At 43.8% G+C, this 12,764-nt stretch overlaps 1 protein-coding gene across 4 annotated transcripts; it reads right to left on the reverse strand.

Annotated features, from left to right (window-relative positions):
• Positions 1-361: 361 nt before the first annotated feature.
• DCST1 (DC-STAMP domain containing 1) lies at positions 362-9,588 on the reverse strand. 4 transcript variants are annotated; one of them, XM_069949943.1, is made up of 17 exons: positions 9,514-9,588; positions 9,326-9,403; positions 8,105-8,230; positions 7,879-7,953; positions 7,331-7,459; positions 7,114-7,253; positions 6,617-6,797; positions 5,240-5,383; positions 4,888-5,009; positions 4,617-4,774; positions 3,519-3,618; positions 2,867-2,962; positions 2,659-2,785; positions 2,342-2,458; positions 1,321-1,463; positions 766-879; positions 362-663 (listed from the first exon to the last, which is right to left on the reverse strand). In XM_069949943.1, the coding sequence occupies exons 2-17, from the start codon at positions 9,357-9,359 to the stop codon at positions 421-423; spliced, it is 2,049 nt and encodes a 682-aa protein (XP_069806044.1). In that variant the 5' UTR covers positions 9,360-9,403; positions 9,514-9,588; the 3' UTR covers positions 362-420. The 4 variants fall into 4 exon arrangements, with proteins under 4 accessions (XP_069806044.1, XP_069806043.1, XP_069806047.1 ...); XM_069949942.1 differs by having other exon boundaries at positions 9,287-9,403; XM_069949946.1 differs by lacking the exon at positions 9,514-9,588 and having other exon boundaries at positions 8,105-8,261; positions 9,326-9,381.
• Positions 9,589-12,764: the final 3,176 nt, after the last annotated feature.

The raw sequence follows: 12,764 nt of genomic DNA on the forward strand, positions 1-12,764 counted from the left end.
AGACAGCATAGTACCCATTGTTTTTAATGGGTCCTTTTACATATCTGTAGATCCTACAGATCAGTAAAAGGGTGTTGATGCATGCTGGAAATAAACATTGGCAAGCCATAAAACAGGCCTTGTTTGGCATGGATCCACCCATTTCAGTCAATGAGTCTGGGCAAATATGGACGGATATACATCTGAATCCTGTCTTTTCTTTAAGCTTCTACTGCACCCTTTTCTATCTTCCCCCAATTGCACCCGAGGTTACTACCTATCCCCTGGAACCCCTGATTCCACCATCATCCATTGGGCAGTATTGCTCACTTTGGAAAACATTGTCTGATCCGCTAACATACAACCAAATGAAAGGCCATCAGAAGCAGAATAAAGGTTTTATAGGTAACCATAATAGTGAGACACATGTAAAAAAGCTCATCACATCAAGTCATATATGTATCCATACTCCTTGTTCAGCTTGTGTTGTTTATATGGGATACAGGCCCAACAGACCCGGTCCAGGTCCCTCCAGCAATGATAACAATATACAGTGCAGCATCTGGGGCTCTGGCATTCATAGGAGTCTTTATTTCTACTGGCTCCACAGGCAAAGCAGCGCCATGGAAATATGAGTCGTGTCCAGCGGAAATATTTATGGAATCTGCCGAAAAAGGTTTTCTCCTGGCCAAGAAATAATAAGCACGTATAGTCAGACAGGTTGTGTGAGGTGTGAATAAAGGTGGAGAAAGAGAGTTCAAAGCTCGGACATTATTAACATCTCACCCATATCTGTCTGCTTCTGGATTTTTTCATCACCTTCCAGCGTATTTTATAAAAGTAAAATCTCTTCTTCCTTAGATGATGGTTGTAAAGAAAGAGCACCCTCTGCTTTTCTCTCTATGGGAATAAAGACACAAGGAGATAGATGTATAAAACAGAAATAGCATACTGTGCCAGGGCAATGATGCAAGTCATATGCACAGGATTTCGGAAAGATGTCTTCCATTTACATCTTCTTTGCCATGTTTAATAAGCACAATTTGTGTCTAAAAATATACGATGTTACCTGTTTGGCAGCCATGAGCAGTGCAAGGAAACCTCTGCGCCTATCCCTACCGTTCAGGAGGAGACTGTGCAGATGTGGAATAATAGGGAGCTCAATGTATAAAAGTGATTTACATTACAGCTACCCTGTATAGCCCATACATACAGGCAGTAGTCGCCAATAATTAATTCACAGACAGAAAATGTCATTACTCAGCTCCTGTTCATTCCGTTATCCTCTAGTGTTTTTTAGGACTCCCAGTGGTCCCTTCAAATCCTAAGGATGTGACTTACTTTTGGGAAGAAGAAGGAGGCAATCACCCTGCGTAGACGGTTGCTATATATCTGGACTGGGCACAGTAACAGGAGTCCGATTGTTGGCCAACTGGAATACATGTACTCGGTGAAGCTCATGATGGATGGGTTTGGAAGGCACACTGCGGAATAGGAGAACTTTGAGTCCTAGCTTCAAACTATATATACTGTATAACCTAATATAGTGTAATGGCAGGCATACCAAGGCACCAGCATCTTGCTCCCTATCACTGCTCTCATGATGCTTCTAAATAAACACTATGGGGGGTCTCACTCATGCACTGGCTCTATGCTTCTTAAAAGGCCCATGGACCCTGGCTTCAGCGTATACCCAGCATCCCCAGGCTTTCTAAGAACACTTCTCCATCATTCATTGCCTGAGCAATAGATCCATTTGCTTCCTTTAAGTCTGAAAAGATGTCTCATTCCTATCTTGTTTGGCAATGACCCTTGCATGTATATTTGACCATCTCTGCATGCTTGCTGTCCATTCTGACCTCTGTCTACCAAATTACAATCAAACCCTGACTGCCTTAACCCTTGCACCATCTGACTGCACCTCCTGCCTGCTGCTTGGGCAACTTGAAGATATCTGCCTAACAACACATAATAACATAACATAATAATCATAAGTTATGATCGTTGCTACGATTACGATCGTTTACTCAATTTGATCCCAGCAAAAGAAGGAACGATTTGGCGAACGATTAACGATGATGTTAGGGTCAGATCTAAATCAATGATCAACAACACTCAAACAATTTTTCAATCGCTGCCTACAATTACACAGGATGATTATCAGTTAAATTTGAGCATTATAAAGGTTTTCCACACAATAATCGTCCTGTGTAATAGGGCCCTAATGTAATCAATAAATCTAATTTAGCAATCTCTTATAAGGACACAGCGTGAAGTCCCTTAACCACTAATATTAGAGGACCTTTATATCACAAGCTTACAGTGCTGCATTCTATAGACCTCCAGATGTGTGGTCACTTACTTGTGTTGTCGCCAAGGTCTATGGTACTGGGTGTGCTGTTAAATGCCTCAACTGTACGCTGCAGAAGCCGAGCAACAAAGGTGTCACCACGCACTGTTACGTCCAGCCTGCGGTTAACTAGAGAGAGCACAATAAGAACAAATCTGCATCACAGGCACCATCTATAGCTATACATCTACTAACCATGTGCTGCTGGATAGTATCTGTAGTCCTTCATACAGACCAGGACGGTGAAGACATAACAGAACATGGCTCCTCCATATCTATAACCCCATATTCCTTATGTGCCCATCAACACTGGCTGCCTCTGTACTCACTTGGGAACAAATTGGTGATCTGGAAATGTTTGTGGATAATCTGGAAGCTATGGATAAGAAATCGGTCAAAGCCCATTGTCAAGACGAAAACAAAGAAGAAGGGAATGCACTGCCATATCTCCGCCATCTGTAGAAGAGAGGAAACATCTCCAGCGACCACCACGTCCTTTGCTTAGCATCACCCATATATCATGTATAATGCACTCACCATGCTATCAATCTCAAGTTTCTGCACACAAAGATTAAATGGATACACAAACTCCACCTTTTGCATGTTTGGAAATGGCAATAAATGATTCTTTTTCTGTGAAGAAAATATATTGTGGAAAAGTACAATTTAAGAAAAGCAAATAAAAAGCCAAGCGATTGGTGGGAAAACATGCAACAGCAATGGGATATTTTATTGTGTAGTCATCATGTCAAACTCTAGGGGATAAGGGTGGTGGGGTGCAGCTGGATTATAGCTGGAGTATAGTAAGCTGAAATGGAAAATTTTGGTGGGAAAGAACACGTGAGTGCCGGGATTCATTCGTGGACTATGTGATTGGGATTGTATTCCTTTCCTCGTGCACCATGTTATTACAGAGTGCCGTCTAATCTCTTACCAATTAGAGGGGACTCCTGACTCCCCTTTCCCCAGTAGATGACATCGGAGGAAAGGATGAAAAATTGGCATTCTCCCCAGAGATATCTGAAAGCAGCTAATGTCTCACTTCCTAATAATGAGACATGGATGCTTGGCTGAACTGATGTGGACATAAATGGGCAACTCAGGAGGAACAGCTGTCAGCCATGTAGGTATATGGGCAGCATCTGTCCTTCTCAGTGGATGAATCTGTAATGTGATATTTATGACTCACCAGTTTTCTCCTGCGAGCATCAATCTGCCTGAAGTAGGTGGTGATATAAAAGTTGTCATGGAGGATGTTGGTGTTATAGTTAAAGGTATAGCTGTAAGCACTGAGTGAGGAAAAGAAGAGTATAGAGGTCACGTTGGCCCCGTCATGAATATTATTGCTGCATGGGGTCAGGTTACACATGAATTCTGAGAAGTTGGTTCTCCCCTGGAACAGCTCCCCCCCAACAACTCTTAATAGTAATACAAGAAATGTTGGTGTGCTAGCACCTGGGTATATACCTGACTACATTATCAGATTCCAATATTGGAGAAATGTATTCATAAAATAAAAATATATGGTGCAAGTTGACAGCTGTAACCTGAAAGTTACACTAATGCCACAGTTATACATAGGGCACAACTTGTCAGCTTGGATCTCATTGATATGTTTACAAGATTTAGAGATTGTATGTTGCCATGATTTGACAGAAATATGCCAGATTAAACGGGTTATCCAGCGCTACAAAAACATGGCAACTTTTCCCCCTCTCTTGTCTCCAGTTCAGGTGCAGTTTGCAATTAAGCTCCATTTACTTCAATGGAACTGAGTTTGAAACCCCACCCAATCTGGAGATAAGAGAGGGGGAAAAGTGGACATGTCTTTGTAGCGCTGGATAACACCTTTATATTTTCCGCACCACAGCAGTACAGAAGTTATCCCAACTCTATGATGGAGGGTTGTGGAAAGTCTGGCACAACTTCAGACAGGGTTTGGATTGCCACATAGCATATTTGACAAGTATCAGAATCTTTGTCATGCGCTTGCGACTCAGTCCCAACAACTAATTCAGTGGTGGAAGCCATTGTTATTGTTGGAAACAAATCAGCTTCAGGATATGCAAGGGGTCTCTTCTCACTACTTTATAGACACTTGTTGGCCTTTTATGACCAAAAGTTTCCACTGTGAGTGTGACCTAGTGACAACAACCTACAAGATCTCAAATCTCGGACACTAAGAAAACTTGGAATCAAGTCTTAAAGGTGTATTCTAAAAAAAATATAATATTATTTTTGAATACCCCTTTAAGTAACAAAAAATTTTAACCCAGTGACTGCTCACGAGATGAATATGAAGATGAACATGCAGGACATGATGGTGTTGATGTAGGCCATCTTCCTCAGAACCCACACTTGCTTCTTCTTCACGGTTTCCATAACTTCTTCAGTCATGGTGAGCTGGGAAATATTCACTCCAAATAACACAGTATGCTCTTCTTTCTGTTTTAATAAGCGAAAGGGGAAAGAGGACACAGGATTTGTAAATACAAGAAGAGTTTGTAGAGGAGATCTAGGACTATACAATCACAAATGGCATAAGACGTGACACTGACCCTCATGACTATAGCACTAGTGAAGTTTTTGCCCAGATTGTACATTGTTTTGTTAACCAAGTCGAAGGCTTGACCAAAGTTGCCCTCTAGTGGAAGTCTTTCTTTGCACCACTTGTTGACCACTACAAAAGAAACAAGGTCAGTGCAGGCGGCAGCCCTATCTAGTCTTTACATAACAGCAAGAACAAAGTTATAGACGGATTAGGCCACACAACCTGTAGGACTGAATGGGATCTGAGGTGCAGACCTTCCCAGTAAGAAGGGTAAAGTGATGGCCTCCATATTCAGCTTTAGCCTCTAGAGCATTTGTATTGTGCGGATAGACCGTCTTTAAATCCCTGTTAATACTTACAGTATATGACGTTGCAGAAAAATGAGAACTTCATGGGTAGACACAGCAGACTATTCAGGACAGGCAGCCAGATGACGCGCATGCACTCCTCATGCTTCTGAGCAAACCAGTCTTTACATTTATTGATGCCGAGCTCAACAACATCTGACAGGCAAGAGAAAAGACTAGCTGAACGTGTACCTAAACTTTTAAAGAGGAGTGTGTGGTATACGGGTATACTGAAAGCCTCAACCGTACATTGGAAGGGCAGGAGTGAGACATTGCTCTGGTGCTTTAGGTAGATCGGCCAAATTGCATGCTCTAGTACATGCTATGATCATTTCAGAAGAGGGGCTATGCCAGGTGCTATTTGGACACCTGCCTTGTCTGCCCCTTGCCTTAAGCATCTCCATCCAAGTTGTCCAAGGTGAATTGCAAGGCTCCTATACAAGAGTAAGACATTGCTTTGGTGCTTTAGGCAGATAAAAAAAATTGCAACCTCTAGTACATGCTATGATCAGTTTAGAAGAGCTATTTGGCACTTTCCTTGCCTTAAAGGGGTACTCTGGAGGAAAAATAGTTTTCAAATCAACTGATGCCAGAAAGTAATACAGATTTTGTAATGACTTCTATTTAAAGGGGTAGTCCACCCAAAAAAAATTTCTTTCAAATCAACTGGTGCCATAAAGTGCCAGAGATTTGTAATTCACTTCTATTAAAAAATCTTAAGTCTTCCAGTACTTATCAGCTGCTGTGTGTCCAGCAGGAAGTGGTGTTTTCTTTCCAGTCTGACGCAGTGCTGTCTGCTGCCACCTCTGTCCATGTCAGGAACTGTCCAGAGCAGTAGCAAATCCCCATAGAAAACCTCTCCTGCTCTCTAGACTGGAAATAATACAACTTCCTGTTGGGCATACAGCAGCTGATAAGTACTGGAAGGCTTGAGATTTTTTAATAGAAGTAAATTACAAATCTCTGGCACTTCATGGCAGCAGTTGATTTGAAAAAAAGAATTTTTTGGTGGACTACCCCTTTAAAGAAAATGCAAATTTTCCAGTACGTATCAGCTTCTGTATGTCCTGCAGGAAGTGGTGTATTCTTCTAGTCTGACACAGTGCTCTCTGCTGCCACCTCTGTCCATGACAATAACTGTCCAGAGCAGGATAGGTTTTCTATGGGCATTAGCTACTGCTATGGACAGTTCCTGACATGGACAGAGGTGGCAGCACATAGCACTGTGTCAAATTGGAAAGAAAACTCCAGTACATACAGCAGCTGATAAGTACTGGAAGGCTTGAGCTTTTTTTTCTCCACCGCCTTAACGCCATACATAGAATAGAATGACCATTTCCATCCAAGAGCTTAGTAGTCCGTTATGAATTGCAAGTCTCATATACTTACATTCACAACGTAGCATGGTCTTCAACTCAAGCTTCTTCTGCGTAGACCTGATCTTTTCTTGATGTAGCAGTTCCTCTTCCTTTGTTCTGTTGTAGCCCTCAGTGTTTTCCACCTCACTCTCCCATTGTTTGAACATCATTAAGACAATACTGCTTCTATTTCTAATCTCCTTAGAAAGTTCCTAGAAGTCAATAGATACAACTTAATAGGTGTCAACTATTCAGCTGTTTCCAGGGCTCAAATTGCCAAGAGAGCAAATCCACATTGTTACTGGACAACATGATATGGAACTTGTGGTTGTCATCTATGGGGTATAGTTGTGTTCCGGGATCTATCAATAGGAGATACAGAGGATATGGCTGCATCAGGGCCCTTCAGTCTATGAGGACCTACAATGGTCCCTCTGTTCTATATCATTACAGTTTGTGCATTACAAGTTACCCCTCTAGCTGTGTTCTAAGGTTCCTTCCATCCCATTGACCCACTCAGTCACTCACCAGTAGTTCTTTAACAATCTTCTTCAAGGGCTCTGTCTTGTGTTTCCACATTATTTTAGTGTAGTTTATCTGTTGGTCCACAGTGCAGCTCATAGATCTAGCAATTTCTTCAAAATTATTTTGCAGGTTTACGACTGGCCCTGGAAAAAATGGAGACCATGTCACCAACCAATGCATAGAATCAAATGAATTAGAATAAGTAGATATTATTTTTTACCTGCATAGATTGAGGCCATTACAGCAATGGTTAGGTATGTCCGACCCTCGTTTCCCAGTAGATTCGGAATAAGGACGAGGGTGGAGCAGCGAAAGTAGGCAGAATTTGCCCATCCTAAAGCAAATGTCCCTGTGGAATGACATATGTGAGAAAGAAGATCCAAGCATTTAAGGGGGCTCTGTCAGCTCTATATAATGCTCACATGGGTAGGTAGCTGATAGGGAGATACAACAAATGATACCTGTCTCTTAGCTGACTGTAAAGTTATAAAATCATGGTTTTCTTCAAAGCTCAAAAGTCGTAGAGATTGTGTTGGGCATCATCATTCATGCCACTTCTTCTAGCACTGCCTCATACAGGGCAGTCAGACCTGGGAGAGGGAGAAGGCATGCATGCTGCAGCACAGCACAGTCTCTACGACATGAGCTTGACAGAAAAACATGATTTTATAACTCTACAAGAAGCCATTAGCTCAAAGGATTTCAGATGGATCTGAGCAACTTGTAAAGTGTGTTACCATACAATGACCGGTTACATGGAGAGTTTACCTGATAGCCCATACATGATGTTTATCTTTTGTTCCTCGTGAAGAGTCATTGGATGCACTATTAAAAAGTAGACCCCTGCAGACACATATAAAAAGAGACACAAGATTTTTCTTGCAGGGATTGTATGCTTATCTAAACATACACAAGAAATATGCAATGCACAGATATGTAGCCCATCAACTATACAATGTCCGCCTCTCTCACCATCAGTCACATTTATCATTACCAAGTCCTAGGATGGATCCCAGTGTGGCTCCTAGGAAGATCCTTGAGAACCTGAACTCATCATTGTTGCCGAAAAGGAAGCGGAAACACAAGTCAGGAAGTGTGGATGCACCGATCCGCTTTAGAGCTGGAAGAGAGAAGGAACCATAAGCCGGCGTCTGCAACAGTAATGAGAAATGCTGAGAATATGGAGAGTTTATGGGCTCTGTATTTATTTTATGTATTGCTGTATTGTTCAAGAAGTCTGGCCCGGGTCTGTATTCCTTTTGGGTTTCTGGTAAGGGAGTTGTTTTGATGTAGAGAGTCTGGGATGTGTTGCGAGTCAGTTTTGTGGTCTGTATTTGTTTAGAAGGACTGGTGTCTGTGTTTATTTTAGGGCCTGGTAATAGTTCATGGGCCGGGATCAGCATAGGGAATCTGGGGTCTGTATCACGTTATGGAGTTTAATCTGGTTTCTGTATCATGTTATGGGGTTTGATCTAGGGTCTGTATCAGTATAGGTGGTCTGGGGGTCTCATCTGAGTTCTGTATTACTTTATGGGGTGTGGTCTAGGGTCTGTATCAGTATAGGTGGTCGGGGGTCTGTGTTACCTAGTGGGGTTTGATTTGGGTTCTGTATTACTTTATGGGGTGTGGTCTAGTATTTGTATCAGTATAGGTGGTCTGGAGTATGTATTACCTCATGGGGTCTGATTTGGGTTCTGTATTACTTTATAGGGAGTGGTCTAGGGTCACATAATGTTGGGTTTGATCTGGAGATGTCACCCACAAAAAGGTATTTATAAAGTAGAATGGGTCCAAAGCAAAGATTGTGGTAAACCTTATTAAGACTTAAAGGAATAGAGGTTATACTCCACAGAATAGGGGATAATTAAATGGTCACATAGGGTCTGACCTCTGGGACCCCTGTGATCACAGGAGTTCGAGATGTGGTAGGTAAATCTACAGTAACTGAATAGAAACCTGATTGGGATAAGCGTATATCTATCCTAAGATAGTAAGAAAGGAAATGATATGGGGCAGACTCGATGGACCGGAGGGTCTTTTTTCTGCTGACAATCATCTGGGGTCTGTATTTATTTCCTAGGTCTTGTCAGGTTGGGTGTGTGTTCTGTATAAATGGGTAAGGCAAAAGATAGTTTGTACATTTCACTTCATACTTGACTTTTCATAATCTCCTTACAAAATCTGTAAGGTATGGTGTAGATCCGTATCCGCTTACTAGTATTTGGTCTTCTTTCTTTTCTTCTAAGCATGTCCTCTATGATGTCCCCTATTAGTATGGTGTCTATCCTGTCACCTATATGAACAATAGAAGATGCTTACACTAGACATATGGTTCATTATACCAATGTCCTAATGTCAGTGATGGTGAATAATGCGATGAGAGGCAGATACAGGAGCACTTACACTGGCTGTGGGTTGTAGATGTTGGCAGCCATTTTAAAGCCAGTTGTTTCCTGCAACCGTTAACGGTTATGAATATTCATGAACTAGGATGAGGCCCCACCCACTAGTGCTGTAAATACTGAGCATGCTCAGTACTGGCACACTGTGAGCTCTGTCACTACACATATATCCCATATGGGGGATAGGTAAATGCTGAGCATGCTCAGTACTGACACACTGTGAGCTCTGTCACTACACATATATCCCATATGGGGGATAGGTAAATCCTTAGCATGCTCAGTACTGACACACTGTGAGCTCTGTCACTACACATATATCCCATATGGAGGACAGGTAAATCCTAAGCGTGCTCAGTACTGACACACTGTGAGCTCTGTCACTACACATATATCCCATATGGGGGACAGGTAAATGCTGAGCATGCTCAGTACTGACATACTGTGAGCTCTGTCACTACACATATATCCCATATGGAGGACAGGTAAATCCTGAGCATGCTCAGTACTGACACTTCGTGAGCTCTGTCACTACACATATATCCCATATGGACAGGGGTGCCGCAATGATGAGGCGACTTGAGATGTCTGCCTCAGGCGGCGCCACCAGCTGTAATCATGGGAGCGGCACACTGACACTGACACAGCAGGGCACACACAGCCGCTGCAGTGATCCTAGTTGTGCCGCCGCATGCGCCGCCGCATGCGCCGCCGCATCCGTCGCATCCCCCCCCCCCCCCCCCCGGCCGGTATTCCAGAGGCAGGTTAAGGGCTGCAGCGGCCGCCTACCCTGTGTCCGGAGCCCGGAGGAGAATAAAGTCCGCCTGTGCTCCGCCCCTGCTCCGTCCCCCCCAGCCACTCACCCAGTAACAGGCCGGAGGAGGATGTCTGGCTCTGTCCCCGCGCCCAGCCTCCTTCCAGCGCATGCAGCGTCAGGCCGGAGGAGAAGGAGGGAGATGCCGACAGCCCAGGCGCACTAATAGCAGACAGCCCATTGGCTGTCTGCCTTGTTAATCACCGCCACGCTGTTTCCGGCCACCCGCGCGCTGGTGACGTCACACGTCTGCAGCGGAGAGAAGAGGAGCTGTACACAAGCCTGGCCAGATCACTAGGTGAGTATATAGGGGATCCTTTTTTTTATTTTAATTAGTTTGGTAACTACTGTACAATCAGAATTCTGGAATTAATGGGGTTGGGGGATCTATTAATGGTGGGGACCTTACAGGGGATAACATTTATGGGGGGGGGCTTGTCTCCATGATGTACTACTACCCCCAATACTACTACTAATACCCCCAATACTGCTCTACTACTCCCCCTAATACTACCCCTAATACTGCTCTCCTACTGCCCCCAATACTACCCCACTAATACCCCCAATACTGCTCTCCTACTGCCCCTAATACTACCCCCAATACTGCTCTCCTACTGCCCGCAATATTACTCTCATACTGCTCTACTACTACCCCCAATACTGCTCTACTACTACCCCCAATACTACCCCACTACTACCCCCAATACTGCTCTCCTACTGCCCCCAATACTACTCTTATACTGCTCTACTACTACCCCCAATACTGCTCTACTACTACCCCCAATACTACCCCACTACTGCCCGCAATACTGCTCTCCTACTGCCCCCAATACTACTCTTATACTGCTTTACTACTACCCCCAATACTGCTCTACTACTACCCCCAATACTACCCCAATACTGCTCTCCTACTGCCCCCAATACTACTCTTATACTGCTTTACTACTACCCCCAATACTACCCCACTACTACCCCCAATACTACCCCACTACTATCCCCAATACTGCTCTCCTACTGCCCCCAATACTAATCTTATACTGCTCTACTACTACCCCCAATACTGCTCTACTACTACCCCCAATACTGCTCTACTACTACCCCCAATACTACCCCACTACTGCCCCAATACTGCTCTCCTACTGCCCCCAATACTACTCTTATACTGCTCTATTACTACCCCCAATACTGCTCTACTACTACCCCCAATACTGCTCTACTACTACCCCCAATACTACCCCACTACTACCCCCAATACTGCTCTCCTATTGCCCCCAATACTACTCTTATACTGCTCTACTACTACCCCCAATACTGCTCTACTACTACCTCCAATACTACCCCACTACTGCCCCCAATACTGCTCTCCTACTGCCCCCAATACTACTCTTATACTGCTTTACTACTACCCCCAATACTACCCCACTACTACTACCTCCAATACTACCCCACTACTGCCCCCAATACTGCTCTCCTACTGCCCCCAATACTACTCTTATACTGCTTTACTACTACCCCCAATACTACCCCACTACTACCCCCAATACTGCTCTCCTACTGCCCCCAATACTACTCTTATACTGCTCCACTACTACCCCTAATACTGCTCTACTACTACCCCAAAACTGCTCTACTACTACCCCCAATACTGCTCTACTACCCCCAATACTGCTCTACTACTACCCCCAATACTACCCCACTACTGCCCCCAATACTGCTCTCCTACTGCCCCCAATACTACCCCACTACTACCCACAATACTGCTTTCCTACTGCCCCCAATACTACTCTTATACTGCTCTACTACTACCCCCAATACTGCTCTACTACTACACCCAATACTGCTCTACTACTACCCCAATACTACTCTACTACTACCCCAATACTACTCCCATTACCATTCCTACTATTACCTCCACTTCTGATACTACTACTACTCCCAAAACTGCTACTCCCCTTATCTACTACTACACCTCTCATCTTCTATGCTTCTACTGTTACTACACCCCTTAGCCACTATGCTTCTACTACTACACCCATCATAATTAGCAAAGAATACATTTTAAAAAAATCAAGATTTAAATCTAGTATCGAGAAAAAAAATCAAAAGAAATCGAGATTTTATGTTTTGCCCATATTGCCCAGCCCTAGTTCCAGCCATGAGGTAAAGATGGGAGTTTTAGTTCCAGCTGTCAGGATAGGAGTTGTAGCTGCCACTATGAGGTCAGGATAGGAGTTGTAGCTGCCGCTATGAGGTTAGGATAGGAGTTGTAGCTGCAGCTATGAGGTCAGGGTGGGAGTTGTAGCTGCCGCTATGAGGTCAGGATAGGAGTTGTAGCTGCAGCTATGAGGTCAGGATAGGAGTTGTAGCTGCAGCTATGAGGTCAGGATAGGAGTTGTAGCTGCAGCTATGAGGTCAGGGTGGGAGTTGTAGCTGCCGCTATG

This window comes from Dendropsophus ebraccatus, chromosome 13 (assembly GCF_027789765.1).
Source record: "Dendropsophus ebraccatus isolate aDenEbr1 chromosome 13, aDenEbr1.pat, whole genome shotgun sequence".
Lineage (NCBI taxonomy): Eukaryota > Metazoa > Chordata > Amphibia > Anura > Hylidae > Dendropsophus > Dendropsophus ebraccatus.